The sequence below is a fragment of the Equus przewalskii genome, chromosome 5 (assembly GCF_037783145.1).
Source record: "Equus przewalskii isolate Varuska chromosome 5, EquPr2, whole genome shotgun sequence".
NCBI lineage: Eukaryota > Metazoa > Chordata > Mammalia > Perissodactyla > Equidae > Equus > Equus przewalskii.
Genome location: NC_091835.1, coordinates 20,611,758 through 20,638,504, shown reverse-complemented (window position 1 = coordinate 20,638,504; position 26,747 = coordinate 20,611,758). Strand labels below are relative to the sequence as shown.

Sequence of the window (26,747 nt, the reverse complement as noted above, 5' to 3'; positions counted from 1 at the left end):
ACAATCAGAAGAAAGGCAGAATGAAAAGCAGAATTCATATGTTACAGTTCTATTCTCCAGTGGCCCTTGCCCCATCAGGAGCTCCCGTCAGGAGAGCCCTGGACAGATGAGATAATATTTGCAAGGCAGGCATCCAAGCATTTCACGGAGGAGCACTACAAACTTTTCTGGGACAACTAATTCCCATTTCACTTATATCCTTCCAGAACACAACACTGATTCCAAAAGCTTAATGAGGAAAGAATCACAAAAGGAAAAGCCAAAGGCCAAGCTCTCTAATGAACAAGGATACAAAATTCCTAAAACACCGTTCGCTAATTAAACTCAGCAGGATTATTCAGGAGCAATTAGTGTTGTTTCCAGGAGTCAGTCCGTTAGATTATGGTTTAAAGGAGAAAAATAACCCAATAGAGGCAAAAAGATATTTAATACTCAACATTCATTCCCACTTTAAAAAATTATACACTAGAAATGAAAGGATGATTCCCTAGGATACTTTTTAAAAATATATGTAAATTGAACTTTTAGACAAATCCTATTTACTGGTGAAACACTACACTCACCTGCTAACCACCTGTCAGGATACCTGTTATCATGACTATTATCTAACATTACTCCGCACATTTTAGCCAAGGCAACAAAATGAGCAAAAAATGCAAGATATAACTAAATGGAAGAGTTGTTCTAAAAAGTAACAATATATACCAATAATACGTTTGCAAACAGAGAACAGCCAACAATCTACTGAAAAACTATTAGAACAAAGACAAGAGTTCATAAAATGTTGATTCAAAACAACAAATCACTATTTTTATACACACCACCAAAAATCACTTCAAAAACTACATTGAATAAAGACCCCATTCACAAAAATAAAAAAATTAAAAATCTCTAGAAATAGCGTTAAGAAGAAATAGGTGGGACCCAAAGAGGAAAACTATAAACTTTCCTGAAAGACACAGACTTGCATAAATTGTCACTGGACAAGGACCTGATAGCATAACAATCACATTTTTTCCTGCAGCAACTTACAGGTTTAATATGATTCCACTTAGTGAGTGTGAAATTTTATTGTGTTGTTTTGTCTTTTGTGTTTGTTGTGTTGGGTTGTATCTTTACAAAGGGATTTTAAAGTTTAAATAACAAGAATAATGAGTAGAGACTTGAGCTATCTTTTTTCTTTCTTTCTTTTTTTTTTTTTTTTTTGCCAGGGAAGATTGACCCTGAGCATTAACATCTGTTGTCAGTCTTCCTCTACTCTGTATGTGGGTCGCTGCTACAACACGGCCACTGACAAGTGGTGTAGGTCCATGCCCGGGAACCAGATCTGGGCCACCAAAGTGGAGCACACCAAACTTGACCACTAGGCCACAGGGCCAGCCCCTGAGCTATCCTTTTTAACATGACAATAATTTTTAAAGTGTAGTGCTGAGTCAAGAAAAAACAGCTGATGGAAGATGAGAAAAAAACCCTAGAAAAGATCCTCAAAATTATGTAAAACTTTAGTGCTTGTGAAATGCAGTATTGTTTCAGCCAGCTGAATCTGGATCCTAGTAGAGCCCCGTGGTGGGGTTTGTAATGAGGCCATGAGTAGAAAGAGATGTCTGACGAAGTCATTATGAACAATTATGAGGTTCAACTTATGCAAAAGATCAAAAGCCGTTGTTCGTGGAAGGCAGAAAAGAAACAAGGAAGTCAGCCACAAGGTCATGGGTTTCCTGCAAAACTACTCTATCGTTAACAGAAACATAAAAGGATAACAATTAGCACTGTAATTTGAGTATCTAAAAATAATCTATGCTTATAGTAGAAAACATGGAAAATGCAGAAAAGTAAAAGGAAAATTAAAATCACACTAAATTCCACAACTCAGTGATAGTCCCCATCAAGATTTTAGTGCATTTATTTCTTTTCCAGGCGTGGATTGATTTACATAGTTTTCATAATTTTCTATTTAAAATTGTAAATATTTTCCATACTAGGAAAACCTTTGGAAATAGTATTTTAAAGGTTCAACAATTTTCCCTCAAGTTCTGTGTAATCTACCTGAAGATTCTCCTATTATTAACATAACTAGATATTTACATTCATGTCAATTCTTGCTACTATAAGAAATATTTTAACGATATATTTGTCCAAATATTAAATTCCCTAGTGATGTATTTATGATTATTGGATATATATTATGAAGCTTTCATGCTCTTGATACATATCTCCAAAGATTTTTCCAGAAAGGACACAAATTTGTTCATTCTCCAGCAATTTATAAAGATCTCATGCTTCTGTATGTGCTGGAGACTATAAATATTTTTGAAATTAGCTATTAATAGACTTTTTTTAAATTGTGACTAGGTGAAGCCATCTGGCCAAGAGTAATTTTGGAGATAATTTTTTATCTTCCTTTAAGCTCGTTCATTGATAATTCATCTAGTCAGATTTTCTAGTTCTTTTCAAATCAGTTTTTTAAAAGTTATAGTTTCACAGAAAAATATAAATTCCCACGAGATCTTCAAATTTATTGACACACAGTTGTATGCAGCATCCACATAATTTTTCTCAACATTTATTATTATATTTGATTTCTTGGTTCTATTTATTCCTTAAATTAAATTGTTAGAACTATTTCAGAGAAAAAAGAATATTTCTATTCTTTCTCTTTTTTCTTTTCTAATTAATTTATTGCTGATTGACTATTATTTTTCTCCTCCTGCCCTTCTTAAGTTTTGTTGGTGTTGTTACTTTTCAAACCTATTAATTTGAATACTGCTGTGGTTAAAGGACTATGAACCATGGCTCTGCCACTTACCAGCCATGTGAGTTAAGGAAGTTTCTTACTTTCTCTGTGTCACAGTTTTCTCATCTATAATGAGAGGTAATAGTGGTTCTTAACTCATAGGACTGTTGTGAAGATTAAATGAGTTATTGTATGTAAAACACTTAGAATGGAATCCAATACACAGTAAGTACTATTAAATAAATGTTAGTTATTATTGTTATTATTATTATTGAATTATTTTCACTAATAAAGGTAAACGACTATGAATTTCACTCTTGATGCAGCTTTGGCCATACATTGTTAGCCTTAATATGAAATGTTTTCATTTTCATTGCTTTCTAAGTGACCTGCAATTACAGTCATCACTCAGCATCCTCGGGGGATTAGTTTCAAGACCCCCTCTTGGATGCCAAAATCTGAGGATGTTCAGTCCCTTAGTTGGCCCTCTGCATCCGAAGATCCAACTAGTAAACCCAGTATGTATACCACCTGCAATTGGTTGAATCCATGGATGCAGAATCAGAAGATATGGAGGGCTGACTGTATAATTTTGAAAGTTCTTTTTTTTGGAAGACTGGCCCTGAGCTAACATCTGTGCCTATCTTCCTCTAGTTTATATGTGGGGTGCCTGCCACAGCATGGCTGACAAGCAGTGCATAGGTCTGCACCAGGGATCTGAACCGGCGAATCCTGGGTCACCAAAGTGGAACATGCAAACTTTACCACTGTGCCACCGGGCCAGCCCTTGAAAGTTCTTTTTTGACCCAAGAGCTATTTAATAAGAAGGTTGTTTGATTGTTTGGTTCTTAATTTCCAAGTGATTGGCATTTTCTGTTTAATCTTTATAGATTCATTTCAGATTTTACTTCTTGACAGAGAATGGGTCCCATAAACTCCCACCAGGGAAACATTGAAGTCTTTTGTTGTTGTTCCAATTCACAGGTAAAAATACTTTCTTTACAGGGTCATTTTTGCGATTCTATGAATTAATATATGTAACGTGTCCACCAGGGCGATGATGATTATACAACACCGAGTAGACTCCTATGCACACAACAAAACATCGCTAACAGATAACAGCATTCTTTCCCACCCAGCTGGCCACTGTCCTCAGACTCCTCCCCAGGCCGCTCTCACCCTGAAGGTGGCATTTGATGTGAGGCCATCTAGCCATCCCTGGCCGAGCGTCTGGTAATAACAATAAAAACTACTATTCAACCTGCATAATTAATTTATCCCACAACAACACAAGGTCATGATTATAAAAACTTAGAGAAGAGATCTCGCTCAGACTATGCAGCTGTCAAAAGATCGGTCACTCACACCCAGACCTCCGGGCCCCCAAAGCCCACCCTCCTCCCACTCCACCGTGGGAGACACTCAGGAAATGGCCCCCACTCTCCTCTTTCCCGCAGGAACCTCAACAATAGTCACAGACACAAAAGTAAAATAATTTCTAAAAATAAAAAGAACCACGGTGATTCCCCAAATCCCGAACATTTACTGTGTAAACTTCTAAGGAGTCCCGGATGGAAGACAGTGTGAAGTAAATTGTGATTTCTGAGCATCTGGCCCAAAGCTTCTGAGTAAAGAACACCTTTTGTTTAAGGAGGTCCTCAATTCACTAGAAATGCTGTTTTCAAAATTCCATACTTGATACAAAAGCCCACGTCTACCTTGTATTTCTAACGTGAAATTCGCATTTCATTACTCTCTAAATATGCTCACGGGAAATTTTGGGAAGGGGCATCTCACAGCCCTCTTAATGCCAAATTAACCAGGGGCCATAGCATTCATTTCAATTCCTGTGAGTGTGGCCAAGCAAGAAAGGCATGGGAGCCAGGACTGGAACCCTGTGGGGACAGATTCAGCTCATGGTTATAAAGAATAAAGAAAGTGATTCTACCACAATTTGCTGGGAACAAATCTTAATGAACAAAACACATCCATGGGTAACTCCTTCCCAGGAGTTCTTTGATTATGTCATCCTTATTTTTAATCCCTGAGATTCCAAAGATGCTCCTTGTAAGGCCGCCTTCCCTAGGAGCTGACTGCGTCACAGAGCCCCATGCCGCGGTCTTTCTCCCACGTGAGTGACCTCACAGACCTCCTCCGGACCCACTCGTACCTCAGCATCGCAATTCCTGATGAGGGTGTCCCTGTTGGAGACCATGCCCCAAGCCGCTATACCAATGGCCACGATGTTCTCCTCCGAGCTCCTGCTGATGGTGTTGTCTCTCACCACCTCCCCGATGTACTTCATCAGGCCATAGTGGGTGCCTCCAGTGAGGATCCAAGCGCCTGTCAAGGAAGGAGAGGAGCACGCGCTCAGCTGGCTAGGGTTCCCTTCCTGTGCTCACAGACCCCTAAAGAAGCTCCCGTCCCAGGAGTACCAGGACGCAGCACTGCCACCCCACTTTGGAATGGGCCTCGCCTACGACCGTATGGAAGGGAAGGAGAAGAGGATCTCAGTGTTTCTAAGAGATGCTGGTTTAGAACAAATACAGATTCTGGATCTCATGGTAAATCTCCATCATCAGACTCTCTGGCAGGTGGGCCAGGGAATCTGCATCTTTAAGCAGCCTCTCAGGTAAATCTTTTTATGGATAATAAATGCCTGGCCTGAGCCTTTGAGCAAGTTAGGCAGTGCCTCCATGGAAAGCGGAGCACGCTCCCAAGGCTCCGACCCCCACCTCCCAGACCCCCACGTGGGTGGGTCTCCGTGACCTTCCTGGCATGACCTTGGTGCCTACAATTTAACTCTACTTTAGAACCACACAATTTTGCATACTGCTATCTTAAGGTTTCGATGTGATGATCTTCACAAGGTCAAGGGGTTTGAATTTTTGTTTTGTTTTTGTTTTCGAATTGAAGTAAATAAAATACCTACAAAATATTATTTTGCATAATAATAGACTATAAAGTTGGAAATGACTCTGCTCTAATCTGCTACCCATGCAGGAATCCAGCCCGAGGGACGGTCCCAGCCTCCCTTCATTAGCTCTGGTCACGGAAGTGTCAGGAATCCTGAGTGAGGGAGCCCTCTGCTCCAACCGTCAGAAAGGGCTTCTGTCCACTATTTGTCTCCGTTCTCTAATTTTACTGCTGTCTTCAGCAGTGAGGAACAAGCTTAGTCAACTCCCACGTAGAAGTATGTCCAATATTTTACTTCCAACATTTTAAGGCAAATGTGATGCAGTCCTTAGAATTTTCATACCCGAAATTCAGCCAGTTCTCAGAGGATGTGATTCCAGACCCATCAGCACCCAAACTCCTTCCTCCAGACAGATTTCAAGAGTCAACACCTCCCCCAGCTTTAAAATGAGACAACAGGAAGTGAAGGAGCTCTCCAGGGGCCAATGCTGAGCACAATGAGACCATTAACATCCCCTCTCTGGCCCCTCACTTCACCTAAGAAGCTGTCCCAGGCCAGGAACTTCTGTCTGTTTTGTTCTGCTATATTCCCATCACCTAAAACAATTCCTGACACATAGTAGGCATTTCATAAGAACATTAAATGAATGAATGATGTGTGTTCAGGATTTAGCAAGGAACTGAGTTAGTTTCATGACAAAGTAACTACTTACGGTGGCCCTCTCTGGTTCATCAGGAAATTGAGAGGAATACATGGGGGGGGATCTCAGTTTCTTCTTGACATTAAGGAAAAACTCATATCTAAAATAAGCCACCTAGCTCCTTAGTGCTGTCAGTCAACTAATATTCCTAATAAAGAAGCTTTTAAAATGTAAGGCTTGGGTAAATGAAATCTACTCATAAGGAAACATGAGTCAAACTCAAATTGAGGGGCAGTCTGCAAAAACAGTTTGTCTGCAGTCTTCAGAAATGTCCTGAACAGCCGAGAAAGACAAAGAATAGTTCGAGATGAATGAACGTTTTTTAGCCTGCTATGATAAAAAAAAAAAAGCTGAATGCATTGGAGTCCAGATAGAGAAAAAAATTTTTGTTTTTTGCTCTAAAGGACATTGTTGGTATAATAGCAAAATTAAAATATGGACAGTTTGTTAGGGAACAGTATTGGTCCACGTTAACTTTCTCGGGTTTGAAAATTGTGAGAAGTTATAGGAGAGAACATCCTGTTCCTAGGAGAAGCATGCTGACATACTTGGGGGCAGAGGGCCATGATGCCCGCAATTTACTCTCAATTGATTGAAAAAAAATCATAATATGTGGATATTTATGGAAGGAGATCAGACAAATGTGGGAAAATGTTAAGATCTGGTGAATCCAAATGAAGGGTGTGCAGATGTTCACTGTATTATTCTTACTACTCTTCTGCAGGTTTGAAATTTTTCATAATAAAAAGTTAAAAAGAAAAAGAAATGCTAAGCTGAACATCTGTAGTAACAGAGCCACTGTTATTTATTTTGATCTCTATCATAGACTTTCGTGGCGCTGACCACCTCACAGGCACTGTCACTATTTCCAAAATAGCATCCTTGATCTCAAAATTAAAGAGCAAACGAATTAAACTTTCCTTTTTGAAAGGAATCTCCTTTTCGCCAGAGTATTCCGGGTAAAATATTATATGCAGAAATAAAATGAAAACCTTAGAAGATTAACCGAAACATAAAATCACCCACAAGGAAGTACCTTAACGCTGATTTTAAAGTTAATTTGCGAAACCCCCCACCATGTGCCAGAGCTCCCTGCCTGTCCATCATTTGAGGATCTCTCCTTTAAAAAGATCATGATTACTCATATCTTTCTAGAGCATCTGGATCCTGCGCATGAATTGCATTGCGAATTTCCGTCTCCGAAGAGGCTGCGCAGCCAGGATGGACTAACTGGCTGGCGCAATTTCCCAGGACCTCAGGGACCGTCCGCAATTTCCCGGACCGCAGGGACCGCGCACACCTTTCGACTGCGCGATGTAGATCAGGCGGCTGAAGATCTTGCGCATGCGCGGCTTCAGGGCGAAGTTTTTGGCGCCGCCGGTCACAGAAATGACAAGGTTGGGCGTTTTCAGGTGCCAGTGCTGGGTCAGCAGCTCGTAGAGGGTTTCCGCGTCGGTGTCGCAGGACAATCGGATGTACTGTGGGGGAGAGGGAAAGGACAGGGTGGGCGCTGTCCACCTGGCGGTCGGGGTGTAGCCGCTGACCTGCCCCTGCGGGAAGGGGCGAGGGGAGGGGACCGCAGCTAAAGAGGGTCCCAGGCAGGGAAGAGCAAGGGAAGCAGTAAACTAGGGGACGTGGCTGCCACTGAAGGGCCCTCCCAGCCATCGGGAGAACTTGGGACTTGCAGGCAGTGGGGCACCTGAGAGGGCTGAGGTTTACACCTGAGGGAGCCCTCGAACGGTAGGGTCGACTACAGATGGAGGAAAAAGACAGGCAGGGAGAGCTGTGGGGCGGCAAGCGATTCGGTGACCCATCCTGCGCCAGGGGCCCTGGGAAGAGACAGCAGTGGACGGAGCTGGGTCACTTTCTAGGGCTGCAACCATGGGGCTTGGGGACAGGAAGAGTCAAGGCCCAGGCTTCTAGCTGTCTGTGGATGTTTCTGCCATTGAGCAGAGGACACGGGAGAGTTTAAGAATACGCACTTTCCAATCCTTAAACATTGTTGTCAAACCTCGTGTAAGAGCCTGCCATGTGGGTGTGCAGAGGGAAATGTCACCTTATTCCGGGCCATATGTATTCTCAAGAATGCCATACACCAAACTAAAGGGGGTGATTCACAGAAGTGTTCATTGGGCCTTTTGTAGCAGTGGGGGTCACCGTGGATGCTACATGAATGCCTGCAGTGTTCGCAGAAAAAGGCTGCTGGGCAATCAGCCAGTCATCGTCTCTGGAGTTCTCCAGTTGCACATAATCTAATCACAGCTTTTGACTTTTACAGGATTTATCTTTTTCTGCAACAGTTTTTGCATTGACTGCCCATCTCTCCCACCTTCACGCTATTAGACAATTCAAGGTGGCCCAAGTTGTGTTGGTAAATGAATTAGCCAGCTCAAGTAGAAAGCCATTGCTTACTTTCCCTTTCCTCCCCAGAGTCTCAAACTGAATATCTCCAAAGGCATCTGTTGGAAATTCCTTGGTGTGTTTCTTGTAATTCCATTTCTCGTTTTGGTTGATCTGCGTGCCTTCGATGTGCTGGCTCTGGGCATAGCCACACTTGCACACGTTTTCCCTGAGCAGAATGATAGTCACAGGAAGGAACGGATTTCATTAAACTTACTTAAATAGTTTGTCACGTTTTTAGAATGTCACACATTATCAGCTTAAATAAACGCAAAAAGAGATTTGACCACCAGGTCTTATTTTCAGACCATTTGCATTATCTCAGTTGACTGTTCAAAAATTATCTTGGTGTTGTCCCCCTGTTGTCTATTGTCTGTTCACCAAAAAGCTGGCTCTGTGTTGAGAACTGAGATATAAGGAGAGCAGACCCTGCCCTCATGGAGTCTGTCCTCTACATAAGTGGACATGAGGTTCTTGTGGGATAGAGTCTTAGAAATCTGGAGACTATTTATGCAGCTTCCTGCGTGGTTTATAACACACAGGAGCCCTGGGGCAGGCCTTGGTGCCAGCCCTGCCGGTTTGCCTGGCCCATCACCCTCTTCTGAAATGAAGCAAGCCTTCGCCATGGGCTCTACTCCCTGGAGAGAGGTGGTCCCCTGGCAGGAGCCCAAAAGTTTCCAGAGTTTAGAGAGACCATCCTTTCACTGCTGGACATCAGCTGTTCGGGAGACTGAATAATTTCTTCTAGACAAGGACAAATTGTGCAATAAATGAACACAATTTCTTCCCATTAACAGTGCAATAGAGCTAAATTTGTTTGTTCATGGACACCTATGCATGATAGGAAATTGGGAGAGGATGAAAAGATAGGCAGTAAGAGGTAAAACCCCTTCCCCTTCTCCTCCCCAACATACTGTAATCCTTCAAGAAACGTGGATTGAAAATCCACCTGGAGTCAGACCTGGCCGAGCTCCTCGCATCCAGAGATTAACTGAATGGGATTCCTGCCCTTGGGCTTCCTGTGATCTCTCGGGCATAGCTAAGTACAACACCAGGCGGAGGGCAGAGAGGAGCAGACAGAACACCTCCTTTATCCTTGCACAGTCCCTCTCCTGTCGGGCTTGCTGAGAGGGTTGGAAATGATGCAGAGCATCCCGCTGGGACATGAGACATGCCCTGGCAAGTGCCTTGAGGTTATGGTGGCACCATATGTGCAAAGCAAGGAATAGCAAAGGCAGTGGCAACAGAAAAGAAGCAAAAATGCAGTAAAAAAAAAAAATCAAAAAACACATTCCGTGACTACTTTGGCCCCTCTCGCCAGGGCCATATTGGATTCTGAGGGTTGTGGTCTCCAAAGGGATGAACAAGAACCACAACAAAGATCCTAGCGTGGCCAAAGCAGCTCTCCCTAGGGAGACACTGCTCACCCTCCTCCTGGTTTCTTTCTGCCTGTCCCACCCACGTGCTTCTGCATCTCTCCCTGTTCTCTCTCCAATCAGTCTTTGGACAAGATTCAGAAGGGGGTCATGGCCAGTGGAGAAGGAGAACAGAGAGTTCTGTCCCAAGGAGGCTGGAGAGTGGCCAAGTGGGAGACATGTTTGGCCACTGAAAGAGGCTAGAGGGGCAGAGCTCTCCTTTTTCTGAGAGAGCAAAGACCCTGGAGCAAGACAGGGCCACCCCCAGTGGCTGGCCAAACTTCCTGATTTGCACACAACACTCCCAGTTCATACTTGTTGCCCTAGTAGGATCAGTACCTCCATCTCTCTTATCAGTGTCCCAGGTCCCAAAATAGTGAATGAATACGTTCACTGGTCTTCTTGCAAATAGTTTGTATCCTCATCCAGCCTGAGTAATTTTTGTAAAGTAGGGATTTTTGCCTTCCAGAAGATGGGCTTACGTGTACATGGCTGTCATGACCATGAACATGGCTCTTCTCAAGATCTTCCTCCTCACTATTGAACTTGTTTGATAGATGGCAAGATGTAGGATTAATTCTAAAAACACCCTGTGGTGGTAGATCACGTTTCCATTTTAAAGATGATAATAGTGATAAGCATTTGTGTGACTATTTCTAAAAACATAATAGGAGCAGAAACTACATGCTTTGTAGGCAAGGTTTTGACTGCACCAGAAGCAGATGGATTCCAGTGGCAGCCAAGATTCCGCTACCTGGATGCAGCTGGCTTCAATTGTGTCACATGGACCTGGATTTACTCTGCTGATAGAGATCTTTTTGGAGTACTGGAAGCCCAGGGTAACTGCCAAAGCCATTCAACAAAGAGATTTTATAATGAGGCACAAATGCATCCCAGTGGGAATCTTTGAAAGCATCTCACTCTCTTATGGGAGAGGCTGCCAGTGATCCATCAGTGTGGGTCCCTGCTGGAGAGGATACATTTGACATGGACCCTGGTGGGACTGTTCTCACTCTTCAACCTCAACGACACAATTGGATCAAGACAAGCCTGTTCATATAACCGGATCCTGTGGCACTGTCCACAGTTGATGGGCCCAGAGGTAGGAAGTTAGTCCAGGATTGACATAGGAATCCCTTTCTTGGGAATTTTGAGTTACGACAAAAAGAGCTGTTCCCATGTCTCCAGGTCTAGACCTGGGACATGGAGGATCCAGGCAATACAGCACAGTTGTATCTGCACAGAGAAAGAAGAAAGCAGGTGTGCAGGGAGAGGTGGAGATAAAAGTAGACAGGACTTCTGGAGTCCCCGCGTGTCCCGGCCATGGTTCCACTCATCCCACATGCTCAGCCACTTCTCTCTCTTAGGATCTGTGTGGCATTCCTGTTTCCTTATAGTAAATCCCCCCTTTCAGGTTTAGCTAGCTTGAGTTCCTTGTAATCAAAAGTCTTAATTACTATAGAATATGGAAATTATCAGTATTCAAAATATGTATCAGAACATTCAATATTTTCTAGAACTATAAAAACTGAGCTAGAGCCTGGATCCAAAATCACACCTCCAGCAGCACTCTTGCCTCCTTTCTGGAACAGTTCCCAGGGGCATCACTCAGTTTGGCCAAGAAAAACAGTCAGCCATCATTGATCACAGTTTCCTGGGTCATTTCTCTTACTCAGTCCCAGGCATTTCCTGAGCCGAGGGTGCTGCCCATGGTCTCAGAGTCCTCCTCATTAGGGTCCAAGATGGCTTCCTCTCCCCTCTCGTTAGCTTTTACCACCCCACTATCCTCTGGGGTCTGTCCACACCCACCCAAGCTCATTGCAGGGTGGGGAGAGAATTCCCTCGCCCACTCGTCCTGCTACAAGTGAAGATAGACTCTTGAGCCTTTTTCCTTCTAAGGGTAGGGCTGTGTCTCAGGCGACCTTGCCAGAGAGTTGTTGTGGCTCCATCTTCATGGTCTGCAGGCTGGGCTGGTAGCCCTCTAAGCATCAATTTGCATGAATTGCTTTACAAATGGAGAAGAGACAGAAGGCATTAGGAACCCAGATACCTGGAGGAGGGATAGAGGTGACAGAGAGGAGAGATGAAGAGGGCAGGAGAACAGCAGGTCCCCAGTTCCACCTCTCAGGCCAAATCTGAATCTTATAGAGCTACAGTGTCAATTAGGTAGTCACTAGCCACGTGTGGCTATTCAATTTTATATTTAAATTAGTCAAAATTAAAATTAAATGAATTCAATTCCTTGCTTGCACTAACTGCATTTCAAATGCTCAGTAGGCACATGTGGCTAGTGACTACCATTTTGGACAGTGCAGATATAGAATATTTCTATCATGGAGGAAGTTCTGTTGCACAGAGCAAGTACAGCAGAAGTAGAGTTCTTCCAGTTTCTACCTGGAACCCAGCAGGGCTGAGGCAGTGAGAACTGAAGAGAACAAAGGCATATCAGGGGCTTACAGCCTCAGGAGTGCCAAGAGAGGGCCACTGAGCTGGGTGGCAATGTCTCAGAGGGCATCTGCAGCAGGGGCAATGGTCGAGCATCACTCTCCGGTGACCAGTCAAGAAATAGACATCCGAAAGGGGTTAGGGTGGAGAGACATGGGTAGTCTGGGCTTAGCACATATGAGACAACTCTGGAGACTTTGGACAGTGTATGTCAGCTAGTGTGGCAAGCAGAACAAAATTGGGACAGAATATTGATAGTCACTTCATCTGATTCCCTTGCATGATGGGTAATTTAGATTATACAAAGTATTCCCACTACCTGTGGAGAAGTAAAAATAATAAATACAGGGAAGTTCAAAGAGTATAGAGTCTTAACCCTGGTCTTCAACCTTCTCTCCATCTGGGACGGGAACTGGAAGACTCTGAGGTGTTCCTGTCCTCTGCTTGTGTTGTTGAGCGCAGGGCTGCTCACCACATCTCCCTTCATTCTGGCCAGACTCAAGCTGAATCAAGCAGCTAAGGTGGACAGCTCCAGGTTCCCTACCTTGCATCCATTCTGCTGGTAGGAGCACCTCAGTTTCCCTTTGAGGAATCATCCCTTTCCACACTGGGTCCATGTGGACACATATCCCAAGCCTGGCCAGTCAACACTTTCCATCCCGCAGCTCCAGGAATTAACTCAGAGACGGGCGCATGGCCCCAGCCAGGCCAATAAGAGCCATGAGCATCAGCCCAGGACTTTTGGTGGAACTGCTAGGAACAAGGCTCCCTTTCCCACCACTGGCAAAATGGTAAGCTGATAACATGTAAGTCAAAGATACGGTGACCATTTGGTAACCACTTGTGAAGAGCCTACCCACTCAGAGAATAGCAGAAATGACAGGTAGAAAAGACAGGGTCTGGGTGACGTTGAGCCCTGGATCTAGCTGTCCTTTTCAGCCAGTAATGGGACCACCTCTCTCACCTAAGCCAATTAGACTGGGTATCTATAGGTAAGAAATTGCTGATGAATACCGTCTTAGAATGGGCAGGAGCTGGGGATACAAAGAACATAAAACCTAGGAATCGGAAAACCTGGGTCCAACCTCTCATCTGTCGCCCACTGGCCACATGACCTTGGGTAAAATACTGAAGGCCCCTGGGCCTCAAATGTCTGGTCTGTCAAATGATAACAGCAGCTACCTGGCAAGGGGGTTGTAGAATTCATAATAAAGTATATAAAGTCCCCGTGACATAGTAAGTACCCAATAAATATTTGTCAAACAAATGAATGCACCCAAATGGTGTTTTCTGTCAGTCAAACAAATATATTAACAGAAAAATCTTTCAGTGAAACATTGGGGAAATAAGTAGCTGATTCATAGAGTTTGACTCATAGAGTCAAAATGACTCATGATGGATAAGTTTATATCAATGACAAAATACAGATCTCTTAGTTTTTTCAATTCATTTTCTAGTTCACATGAAATAAGAAAACACATTTTTTGAGAACCTTTGAGGCTCTGAGGCACTGTGGTGGGTATTTTATGTGTTGCCTCATTGACTCCTTCCCATAACCCATGAGGTATGCTTTGCTAGAGTTTTAGCATGAGAAAATTGGGTTCAGAAAAGAGAGTAATTGGCTCAAGGTCAAGCAGTGGGCAGGCAGCCAGACCAAGGTTGGACCCAGGGCTGATTCTAAAGTTTCTGCTCTTGCTCATTCTTACGTCCTTCGTCTGTCCACTGCCTCCATTCAACAAAAGGTCAATGCTTTGATTACAAACTACAGCAGCAACTATCCAGTCAGTTAATAGCTGGGCTCTTTCTTCTATCACCAGGAGACAAAAGACGGGGCAGAGAGGAACGAGATGAGAGGGCGGTGGGCTAACGTTGTTTCATTAGATCTTGGTGCATCTTCTATGGGAGAGACCAGCAGTCAGTCCATTCACTCACTCACTCATTAAGGAACATTTATTGAGGAGCTCCTGGGTACAGAGCCGCTGGGGGCTGCTCCCCATGGCTTTTGTAACCAGCCTTGATGTTTCAAAACACTAAGACTCAGAGCAGAGGAAAACCCAACTAGATGGCAAGCCTCAAAGTCAACAAAAGGGAAGGACAGCCTGACAGGGAAGCCGGTCAGATTGCCATGGGCGCCATTGGTTTCACCTGCCACCTGCTCTAAACAACCACATGCATTGCTGTGGCCACTCAGGTGGGCTCCCAGGCTCGTGGGACTATGGAAGGGAGCGACAGCCTCTCTTGGAGCCTTTACCAACTATTTCCAAAGTTAAAAATATAAAACGAAATGATGTCACTTTAGGGATCAACTGCAAGCTACTTGCCAAATTCTTCCTGCTCACACACCACTTCTGAGAAAATTCTTCTACACACCATTTCTGAGAATTGCAAGATGAAAACAACTTTAATAATGAACTAGCAAATATTTGTTTATTTGTTGCAATGGTTTTTAATTATTTATTTTCAGAAGCAAATACGGAGGGAAAATAGATGCTTACGTGGCCTTGGAATCTTTGGTAAAGAAGACACATTCTCGTTTCTTAAAATTTGCTTGAATGAAGTTCACCAGGTCCTTTGGAGAAAGAACATTGGACAGCACATTACTAATTGATGCTCACTCACTGCTGTTATTAATGAATAGTAAATATGACCCAGGCCTGTTTCAAAGGTTTTAAGAATTTACCTTATATCCATAGCATCCAGCATCTGTTCATGATTTTAGAGTACACGGTTTTTAAAAAGCAGCGTACGTTTAAATTTTTATCACTGAATGCAAATTTTTCTGAAAGTTACTTGGAGTTGTCTTGTAATAAATGTCATCATAGACATGCAAATTATGTGTTTCCATCTCTAAGGCTACTGGAGGAACATGACCATTTGTTGACAGGTGAGCATAAATAATGTTTCAATGCAGATTCCCATTCTTCCTGTGCTTGCTTTTCAAAGAAGATATATTCCAAAAATTCCTTCCTTGGTTGTATTTGCTGCTGCTTGGGCAAGGTGGAAGGCATATCCAGGACCTCATTCTGACCACCAACCAAAAACCTTTATAAACCTAAAGCTTCCCTTTAGTTGAAAGATGCAAACGATTTGGAAACAGATGAAAAATACTTCCAAAATACCTACACTCCTCAAAGTGGGAGAAGATATTTGCAACATGGATTAATATCATAGGATTGGTAAATAGAATATATAAAGGACTATAAATCACTAAGAATAAGACAGACAACCTGATGGAAAAATGGTAAAAGACAGGAGCAGGCATTGAATGAAACAGGACACGCGACTAAGCTATGAATGTGTGAAAAACTCAAGCTCATCAGCAATGAGGCAAATGTGAAGGGGAACCACAATGGCATTCCGTTGCACACCCACCGGGCTGGAAAAATTAAAAAGGCAATTGACACCAAACATGGTGGGGGGGGGGGCCAAAGGAAAGGGGCCTCATGCCCACTGTGGGTAGGTGAGTAAATTGGTACAGCCGCTCTGAAAAATCGTCTGCCATTGCCAGTAAGGTTGCGCCCCTAGAAATGGACCTTGTGGAGAGAGAGCTAGGGTTGTCCCGTGAACAGCCTGCAAGCTCAGGTGCCTGGCAGTGGGTTGTCAGCTTTAGGAGGCCGTCTTGCCCCGGAGAGGAGGGGCTGGCAGCCCAAATCCACTTCCCTCGGGTCACCGGGCGTTGGCAGCTGCAGTTCTCAGAGAACTGCACGCAAGTGTGGCCTCCCAAGTCAGGCCACCGGCACCAAAGCCACCCCTGACTCCACGTCCCCTACAGCAAGGCCGTCACCAGGCGTGCATGGCAGAAAGGGGATGGGGGGCAGACTCTCTCTTGGAGCAAAGTCTACAGCACATGGAGCAGCCTCCCCTCTTGCCACCCAGCATACATCCTGAGACATCAGAGAACAAGGGCCGCCTGTCCCCTTCTCCCAGCCCTTTGAAGGAGTTTCCCCATAAATCCTATGGCTTAAACCCAGACGCAAACCTCATCCTAGGATGAGGGAAAGGGGTTCGCCTTTAGCCACCAAGCCTCAACCAAAAGAATGTTTTCCAGGGAGCCCGGCTCGCACGGCTGAGAATGTTCAGAGTGGCGTTGCTCCCAGGAGCCAAGCAGGAAACCCAAATGTTCACCCTCCTCCAACTGGATAAACATTTGCACACGATGGAGCGCTGCACGGCGGTGAAATGAACCAGCAACTGCTGCACCCATCCACGTGGGCGAATCTCAAAGCACGATGCTTCCCAAAATCAAACTCACGAGGGAGACATTGTATCACGCCATACATCAAAAACAGGCAAACCTAAACAACTTGTTTAGGGATAGATATTCAAATGATAAAATTATAAATAAAAGCAAAGAATGAGTGACACGGAATTCAGGACAGTGGTCACCTCTGACAGAAGGTAGGGACCCCAATCTGGGGGGTACATGGAGGACTTCTGAAGGCCTGGTGATAGTCTGTTCCTTTAGGCTGGGTGTGGGTACTGGAGCGTTTGTTTTATTATTCTTCCTTAAGCTGAAAATTTACATTTGTGCATTGTTTTCTAATAAAAAAGTAAAAAGCACAAATAATTTCTACATTCCTCTTAAGGCAAAAATTTTGAAAACCTGCAATGCCCTTTCTTCCTCGTAATATTTTCTCTCCTCTTAACTAATTTTAAGTCTACTTAACACAGAGGAAGAAAACTCCACAGACGCGTGAGCTTGTGAAATCAGTGATCGTGAACGAGGGGTGGAGATAAAAACTGCTTTGTTGCTAAAAGTTCCCTCGGAAAATGCGTTTTGCAGACGTGTGTGTTCTCAGGGACAAACAGGACCCCCCAGAACTGAGCTGCCCTTGGGTGGTCCCAGAAGTTCTATCCACAGGGCCGCCTACATTTCTGAGTGGGTGGGAAGGCCCTCCAGGGTACCCGTGGGAGCCCACAGGAGCTTGGTGAGACAGCGAGCCGGCCTTTGTCCATCTCCCAGAGACATCAAGGCCTGGGTCCACGTGCCATCTAGAAAGGGCTTTCCTGCCCAGCCAGCCGTCCTTCATTGCTTGAGGATGAAGGAAGACAGCACGAGGGGGAAGCAATGAGAGGCCACCACTGTCCTTTGCCCACTGTGTATTTCTCACAGGGACAGGGCTAACATCAGACCAGGTGCAAAATCTAAGGAGATGCTCCGTGTCCAGGTGGGCCAGTTCAGGGGCGGCCCCCAAGAGATGGATCCTCCTTAAATACGCAAGGTGAGGGACAGAATTTTTGTCTGCTTGTTTGTTTTTTTACAACTCTCTGATGGATCACAAAGTCAGCCCCCACGTAACCACCAATCAGATCAAAATCCTGACATGCCCAGCACCCCAGAAGCACCCCCACTCCTCATCCTTCCTTCTTTCTTTTTTCCAAAGCTAGTCACTATCCGGTCTAACACTAGTCAAGAGGGAACCGTGGTGTCAGACTGCAAGGTTGTCTTCATTTCCGGACAAAGGAGGGTACTCGCCATGACCTGTGAGCAGAACACCTATGAGAACAACTCAGGTGTCAGCAAGGACAGGGGTGGGAGAGGCAGCCCCCCCAGCTGAGTCCCGCCCATCCAGTAAGCGATAACTGGGTGCATCTATACGTCCTGAAGGTAACACGGATGCCAGCCTGGAATGAGAGAGACGGATGCCCCAGAGAAGAGCCAGAAGCTATGGCAGGAACAAAAGTGGACCCAAACTGAGACCCTGGCCACAGAGTTGAAGAAAAGCACTTAGATTCAAGAATCATTTCTGAAGTGAATCGACAGGACTGGAAGCAAGAACACCAAGCCTAAAATAGTAAATGAATATTAAAAGTGCAGCACTTAGAATTTCATAACAAATACACTATTTAATAACTTATTACGGTTACGTTAACAACCTTTAAAATAGGAATGCTGGAAAAATGGCACAGACAAGGAAATGCTTATACATTCGACAAAAATAGCTCAACAGGAGAAAATACTATATGTTGAGATACGATCTTTTTAAAGGAGTATTGATCCCCAAATAATCTTAATTGCCAAAGCCATGCCTTCTAACATGATGGCGGCACGGGTTGGGCGCCACTCCGACTTACACTTTCACTATAGGACACGTCTGTGCTCCGCGACGCGCTGGAGTACAGGGTACGGGTGCTGTCCAGCATGCCGTTCCTCCTGTTTCTCATGCTGAGCCTGGATCCCTCAAAGGACATCTCTTCTCCTGTGGAGAATAGGGGGAGGCATAAGTCTAGGCTACAAGCAGTAAAAGGGCTCCATGCAAAGGTTTGTCACAAAGCCCCTACCCTCCACCGTCTCCCCTCCGCCATTTGCAGAGTGCCCCATGCTCTGCTGGCCACCCCATGGGGTGATGGTACCCCTGCCCCTGCTCCTCTTGCCTCCTCCTCTTCATCTTCCGAGACCCAGCTTGAGTGTCTGTCCTTCAGTAGCTCTTCCCTAACCCTCACGCCTGGGGCAGGGCCCTCCTGGGCACCCCCTCTCCCAGGGGGGCTCATGCACCACAGACTACCACACAAAGGAGGTTCGCAATAGCTACTTCCAAGTAAATGAGTAAAAGAAACTTCCAAACTAAATTACCAGCAGCTTGTATCAGCTGGAGGATGAGAGGACGTGGCCATCAGCAGGGGAGAGGAATCCCAGCCCTGAGCCAACCAAGCGACGGGGGAGAAGGAGCTTGATGGGCCGTAGCAGTAGGGCCAGAGGGTCAGGGTGCTTCAGGTCACCCTGAGACTTGGAGCTGGCATGTCAGCCCCAGGGATGCTGGCAGTTCCCTCTCAGGCTCCAGAGCAGGCCATTAGCCCAGCATCACAGATGCCTCAGCTGCCGAGGAGACGCTCCGGGGCTGCCCCCTTGCTCTTCTCAAGCTCAGATGCTCCCATCCCGCACTACAGGAGCTCGCCATCCACAGTGTCTCCCAAACACTAACTCAGACACAGTTCCAAAGCTGCAGACAAAAGCCACCCACGGCCTACCCCCTGTTGTCCACAGACACAGCACATTTCTAAAGCGAAAGCACCATCCGTCTCCTACAACCTCACCTCTCTGTGTCTCCATGTCTCCTCTTGGCACCAAGCTCTCCCAGCTGCTCATGACTCCCCTACCCTGTCCCCATCACATCCAAGCGGCAGTCCCACCTCCTTCTCCCCTCACCAGCCTCTCCAGTGGCCCACAGTTGCCACCTGGGCCCTGCTCCCAGCCTGACAGTGCCCACCTCCCTCTCTCTCCGGGCCTGCTCCTCACGTAGGCCCCGCCTTTCCCATCTGCGGTCCCACCCTCTGTCCGGAACCCTCTTCCTCAAACCCTCTCCATCTGGTTATTTGCTGCTCATCCTCCTGGGCTCACTTGCGCATCCTTTCTTCCAGGAGGTGCCCTACGATACCAGGATTGGGAAGGTGCCAAGTTACCTATTCTTGTAGCATCTTCTACTCCCCACCAAGTCGTGAGTGTCCTGACCTGTGTCATGACCTGTCTGGCCCTGTTAGCTTGCTGAGGGCAGGGACCAGATTTACCGTGTCTAGCACAGCGCACAGAGTAGATCTCTATAAATATTTGTTGAGCAAACAATTTAAATGAATAGATCACACCCCCTCCCACCCTCCAAATCCTCCTTCGGTTTGCAAATTACTTCCCCACCGGCTGCCCTAAGCCCTGGACGTGGAAAGACCTAAGACTCACCACTCAGCAGCACTGCCCCCGACCCCTCCGTCCAGATCGCCCGTCCAGGCCAGGCTCAAAACTCTCCCACCCCAAACAGACCAGAAGCTTCTTTAAACCTCTCTCGGAACAGTTGGTCTAGGCTGTTTAAAACAAAGAGAGCTTCCTTTACTTCTCTCCCCAGGCATTTCAAAGAGAGGCTCAGAGTATTAATTGCTACTTTACATACATTATGGCAAAACCACAAATCAATCTTGCAAGGTCTTTACTGTGATCCCCATACAGCAAATTGCTTCTGAGTCAGGCCCTGACAGTCAGGAAATGATTTCATTTGCCTCACAATGAAATACTGCTCATTGCATCGCAATGGAAAAAGCGTATTTTTACTTTTTAATCACATTTCAGTTAAATGAGAAAACCGTGTAAGATGCGTGGCGAGTCGCCCTGTTCTGGCATCTCAAATGCCTGCATTAGGTATTAGTTTCTCACTGATTTTCCGAGGCCAGGTGTATTCAAGTTGACTAATTATGAGTCGAGGCATTCTTTATGATGTCTTCCATGATGAGTATTCCAGGTAGACCGTTTATCAATCATCTAAACATATTCAGGAGCTAAGGCTTGAGTGTGAAGGAATATGGGGCATTAGGAGAAGGGACGTAGGGCCAATGACAGAGGTGAATGGTCAGAGAGGCGCCAAGGAGGGCCCGGAGAGTGAGAGGAGGTCCAGAGAAGACCCCAGAACCTCAGGAAGAAGATCGGGTCCTGAAGGGGAGTGAACTGGAAAAGTGAGACGACAACCTTGAAACCTCACTAAAATTACCTCTTGGATATTACTTCCTTCGATGGATCCAATTTGCAGTTTTTGGCATTCACATAAAAGAGGCACTGACATTCCACACATTTGGAGGGAGGTAGAGTATAACGCTTAATCTCACGTCTATAATGCTCGAGTCTGGGACCATCCTCTTGCTTTATCTTAAACTCTATCTGAGCGTATTTCTCTAACGTAATGGAACCCTCAGTTAGGAGTAAGAAAATGAAGTCAAGAAAATGATGGCGCTCAATGCAGACTAACCCCACCGAGGGGACCTCCCTAATAGGAATCCACCAGTAAAGGCCGTCAAGCACACGCCATGATGTTGAATATGATATCTGATGAGGATGATTTCACGTAACTCACAAACTCAGTTCACTATGTTATTCTACTTTTAAAAGATCGTAGGACGGGCAAATGTGTCAGGAAAATTCTAGCATCATACCACAAGCCAGAAATTCAAAAGTCTGGGCAAAAAGGAAAGAAGGATTTGTCTTTAATAATGAAAAATACAATGTCAAGAGGGATTCAAGTAAACACATCAAGAAACATCTATTTGTATAATCAAACTGGGAGGGAAATGAAGACCGTGGTGGTACAGAAAAAAAGCAAAACAAAACAGAAGCAGGGGGTTGGGAGTCAGGAAAAACCAAGCATGAGGCTGGGCTCCACCACCGAATGGCACCTTAGTCCCTTTGGATCTCAATTTCTTGATCTCTAAAAAAGTGTCACCTCCCCATGGATTTGTTGTGAGGATTAAAGAGGACAAGCCGACAGCAGGCTTGGCAAGGTCTTTGAGTAACATAAATGTTAGTGCATTTATCATTACTACCATTGCTAGTATTAGGGCTTCATAACAAGAGCAAATAAAAGCAATGTGGTGATTCGGCCTTCTCCCCTCCCTCACTCGGTACAGAAACTTGTGTTTCATCTGCTCAGCTCCCCGGCTGCGTGTGGGGTGAAAAACTGGGAGTAGCCCAGAGAAGCTAAACAGATTTACATTCAAAAGGACCCAGAGACAGACACAAGCCTGTTTGTGGGAGGGTGCTAGAAATTGCACCCTAATCTTGCCAGGAGCCAAAGCCAGAGGATGAACATGGTCCAGTGCAATCTTCGCAGCATCCATCAAGCAAGATCAAATCCTCGTGTTCTGATACGGAGGCTGGTGCACAAAGAGCTCCTGCAGCTAGGGGCAGGCGGTGGGGAAGATGGGTGTGACTACAAAGGATCAAAGAGAGGATCTTTCTAGTGACAGGACTGTTCTGTAACTTGATTGTGATGGTTACACAGATCTGCTTGTGCTAAAATTGCATAAAATTATACACACACAAATGAGTAAAATCGGAATAGAGCCTGTGGATTCTATCAACGTCAATTTCCTGGTTTTGATATTATATTATGGTTACATGTGATGTGATCATTGGGGGAAACTGCATGCATGGGACCTCTCGGTACTGGTTTTTCAACTTCCCATGAATCTATTCTTATTTCAAAATAAGTTAAGAGGAAAAAAACTCCTCTGTAAAAAGAACACTGGGCCACACAGTGGGAAACACCCTTGACATAACCATGCAATACCCACTGCGTCAAACTGTGTGGCTATTTCTTATAAAGTCCTGAATGAAAGTTGAAGATATATCACTAAGGTCAAGTTCAATGGAAGCCATTCTATGGCAGGCCCAAAGGATGGGCCCACAGGATAGAAATATCTGAGATTTTGGCTGGATTTGGGACCTATTTGTTTTCTTTGCTTTCATATTTTCACCAATATTGCAATTATTTTTATTTATGGTCCTTATTCTCAAAGATCGCAGATGAGTCTGATAAAATTAGTGGAACCCTAATACCCACCACGTAGGTTAACGCAGTAAAAATTAAAATCACGATGAACTCTGAAATGCCATTCACGTTTTCAGACTACGCAATGGATGGTGAAGATGTTGACCGCCATATGGATCAGGAGGGACAGGAGTTCCGTGCGAAAGGCTGACAGCTTCTCCAGTTTGCTGGTCAGGGACACATGTGATCATCCGGCAGGCTGAATCCCTAGGGGCATCCCCAAAACTCAGACCAGTGCCTCCCCCCCAAAATACTGGACACATCTGGGGTGGGCCACAGATTCTGCATCTCTAACAAGCCCCCAGATGCTGCTGATGCTGCTGGTCAGGGGTCCCACTTTAGAGAACCACTGGGCTAAACCAGGATGCTATGAATAGCACCGATGTCTTAGGGGTTATTTGTCTTAACACCAATATCTCCCTCATCTTAGGCTGCAATCAAATTTTCTCAAAGCTTACAATCGAATCTTTTTGCAACACGAGCATGTATGTCATTGACGGGATGCTTAAGAGGTGGTACCATATAAATTTTGGTCTAGTGTTCTTCTGGGGTTACACCTTGAATTTATGAACAAGACAATTTGTCCTGCTAGCACAGGAAACATGCACCCTCATCAGGCCAGGAATACGGGCCAAACACCAGGAAAAAGTAACAGCTAGGTCTTAAGTAATGCCTGTTGTGAGCCAGGCACAGTGTTATGCTCCCTACATGTGCCAGCTCTTTCAATCCCCCCATGAGTTACATGAATTATTATTTTCCTACTTAAACAGATTAGGAAACCAAGGCACAGAGAAGTTAAATAACTTCCCCCAAATCACACAGCTGATAAGTGGAGGATACAGGATTCAAATCCCAATAGGCTGGCCTGAGAGCCATCCTTAAACTTCAAGCTACTTTGTGCTGTTTAATACCTCTTTGTGAAAAAAACAGATTATCATTTTTACTATATTAATACACCATGAAAAAAAAATAAAGGATTAGAAACCTCATTTTGTTGATTAAGGCAGAAGTTGGCCTAATGCTATTTTCTTATTGATGCTCGTGAATAATTTTAAATAATCTAGAAGTCACCCATTAACAGAATACTAGTGTATCCTGAGCCCATTGCAAAAAAAGGGAAAAAAAAATCAGTCTGCTATGTTATTGTCCTAGGACAAGAACGACATTTGGCATGTTTTTAAAATTACCTTCTAGCCCGCCTGTCGCTGTGGTCCCATCGGTCCTAAGATGTCATTTTCAAACAAAACGGATAGTTCTAAGTCTCTCTAGGGTAAAAAAGGGTAAATAAGAAGCTCTCCATATGTAACACTGAACGAGAGGAACTGATTGTTCGTGCTCTGATGAGAATGCTCCAAAGGGCCCATACCAAACCCCAGACATCTCCACTCTTCGTGCCCATCAATTATTCACCTTAATGATGAGTGTGACACTTGCAGAGGCTTCAAATATAAACGACACCGTCGGGAGAAATCTTCTCAATTCCCATTTTGGCACGAGCCCTGCAGTGGTGCATGTAAGAGTTACAGGGACCCGCAAGGCTTAATGTTTACCTTCGCCCCCACATTTCACGCACCCCTAGAGAAGAACTGAGATTTGGTTTGTTATAGGCACGATCCTGTTTTTCTAAGTGCCGCATTTTTGTCAGCCACCCTTTTAAAATTTGAATTGATGGATAAAACCTGGGAACATGGCAAAAGCCAGTGGAGGCTTCTGAAGTCATTGGTCCCAGTGTATCCCACCCACAAGAGTAGAGGTGAGAGACAGGAGGTAGGACTCAGGCAGCAGATGATGCTGAAAGGTGCTATTTGCTGAGTCTCCTAGAATATGGAGAGAGGCAAGGCGGCCCCACGATGCCCTATTGTCTTCAAAGGTGCTAAGAATAGCATCAGTTCTTAAGCAAGACAAAAAAAATGAATAATAGATGATAACAACTTTGTTCCACATTTTAAAGAGTTATAAATCCAAAGTCACAACCTTGAAAGAAAGTTCTTTACACGCTCAAGATATTGACAAGCTGAAACTCTTATCAGAATAAGTATGTTTGTATCAGCACATATGGCACAGATTTAAGGAAGAACCATTTCCTTACTTTCAGCTTAAGAATGTTCACACTGAAAAAGTCAGCATTGGCAATAATGGATTCAAAACTAAATAGAAATAAAACCTTTAATTATTCATCCAACCCCTCAATGTTTCTCTCCTGCTTCTAAGTAATACAAGTGACGAGCATGTTTCAGAGGCTGACAAAACTAAAGGAACCACAGTATGCAAAAATAAGTCAAATGCACTTTTCTCCTTTTACTATCAAAGAATATTGACTATTTGAATGAATTCTTTCTTGAGGTTAATTTATGTTTCACCATGGTCTTTATTTAAGAAAAACTTGGTTTTTTATGTTCCCCAAAGCTTGAGATAATAGGATTGGTTTAGATAGTTGCAGAGTTAAGATGCCAGCGACTTTATTATTAAAGCTCATTCGAGGAAATTTGTGACTCTGTCGATCAGGGGGAAAAAAAGCTGTAATTATACTTGAAATCGTTCAAAAATCTAGCAAAAGTTTCTAAATAAGGCCAAGTGACTACGAAATATATCTCATATATATTTTGCTCATCCCCACAGCTTTTTGAGAAATTTCAAATTTTGTCTTCCTTTAGTTTCAAATCTTCATAGAAAAACTGAACAAGCGCTTCTCAAACAGGCTATACACGTATCAATTCTACAAGTTACAACAATCGCAACATTTACGGAGACAAAAAGCAGAAGTGAATAACATACCGATGGAGGTTGGTCAGGCTGGATTTGCTTGCCTCCAAAGACTCCGCTTGTCTCCTCTTCTTGCAGGAGGGGAGAGCTGTTATAACTTGAGCTTTCTCAGCCCCGCCCTCTTCCCTGAGGTTCTTTGAAGAGGAGGAACAAAAAAACTTAAGCCCCTGGAAGAAGACTCTTAAAGCCACGGCACAGGATAGCAATTTAGCAATTGAATATGAGTGAGGAATGCATAATTATAGAACAGGATGTTTTAAACGCTCATAAACTAAGAATACAAAATTCCCACTGTTGGCTTGCCAGTACTGTCGTAGTATTAAATCGTATTAAAATTTAATTTCTGCAATTTGTGGCACATTTTAAAAACCACAAATGAAATAGGAAATGTTCATTATGGAAAGAAAGGACAAAATTAATTAATAGGTTATAAGCTTTTAATTAAGATGAGGAAAAAGTGCTTAAATAGAGGAAATTTAACAAACCATGTTTTTTGTAGATTTTGTTAACTTTCTCCATACCAATGTATATTCGCTATTGGGCTAGCTAGGCAGGGGATGGAGATGGCATGCAGGCTCAGCAAGGCCAGCTTTATTAATTTATAGCAATGTCCATGCTCCTTTTAAACTATATTTTGCCTCCATGAAACTCCTCTAGAAGAGGAAAGTAACAAATGCCAGCAGGCAACTTTGAGTCATTTTATTTAAATGTTTTTTAAACATCATTTAAATAGTTTTGTTATAGCTAATGCTCCTTGAGTGTTGGCTATTACTTATTTCTATTATATATTTATACAGGAAGTGTATGCTGCAGGCACGTAGAAAAAGGGGACTATAATTTTTAAATTGATTATACAGGACATACAAATGCAAAGGGGTTAGAGATTAAACACGATTTTCAAGGGACAATTTTGTAAAGGCAGAGGGATTTGAGCAAGATCTGAAAGGAGAGATAAGATGCAATTAATTATATTGCTGGCTTCTACAGAGAGCATCTTCAGTTCAGAGAGAAAAACTCTTTGACAAAGAGAAACAAAAAATTTAGGAGAGGGGTCACAAACTCAAATACT

The 26,747-nt window shown here is 44.1% G+C and overlaps 1 protein-coding gene across 2 annotated transcripts in view; it reads right to left on the bottom strand.

Moving 5' to 3' along the window:
- Positions 1–25,773, bottom strand: part of TRPM8 (transient receptor potential cation channel subfamily M member 8) — an 88,829-nt gene extending 63,056 nt beyond the window's left edge. For both annotated transcript variants that reach the window (XR_011539855.1, XM_070618647.1), the window contains exons 1-6: positions 25,691–25,773; positions 18,687–18,811; positions 15,107–15,180; positions 8,764–8,920; positions 7,652–7,829; positions 4,905–5,077 (exon numbers count right to left, since the gene is read on the bottom strand). Coding sequence is in view for 1 of the 2 variants with exons in the window: in XM_070618647.1 (XP_070474748.1) it covers positions 4,905–5,077; positions 7,652–7,829; positions 8,764–8,920; positions 15,107–15,180; positions 18,687–18,803 (699 nt within the window). In the remaining variant the exon portion in view is untranslated. The remainder of the gene's footprint in view (positions 1–4,904; positions 5,078–7,651; positions 7,830–8,763; positions 8,921–15,106; positions 15,181–18,686; positions 18,812–25,690) is intronic.
- Between the last annotated feature and the right edge of the window lie 974 nt (positions 25,774–26,747).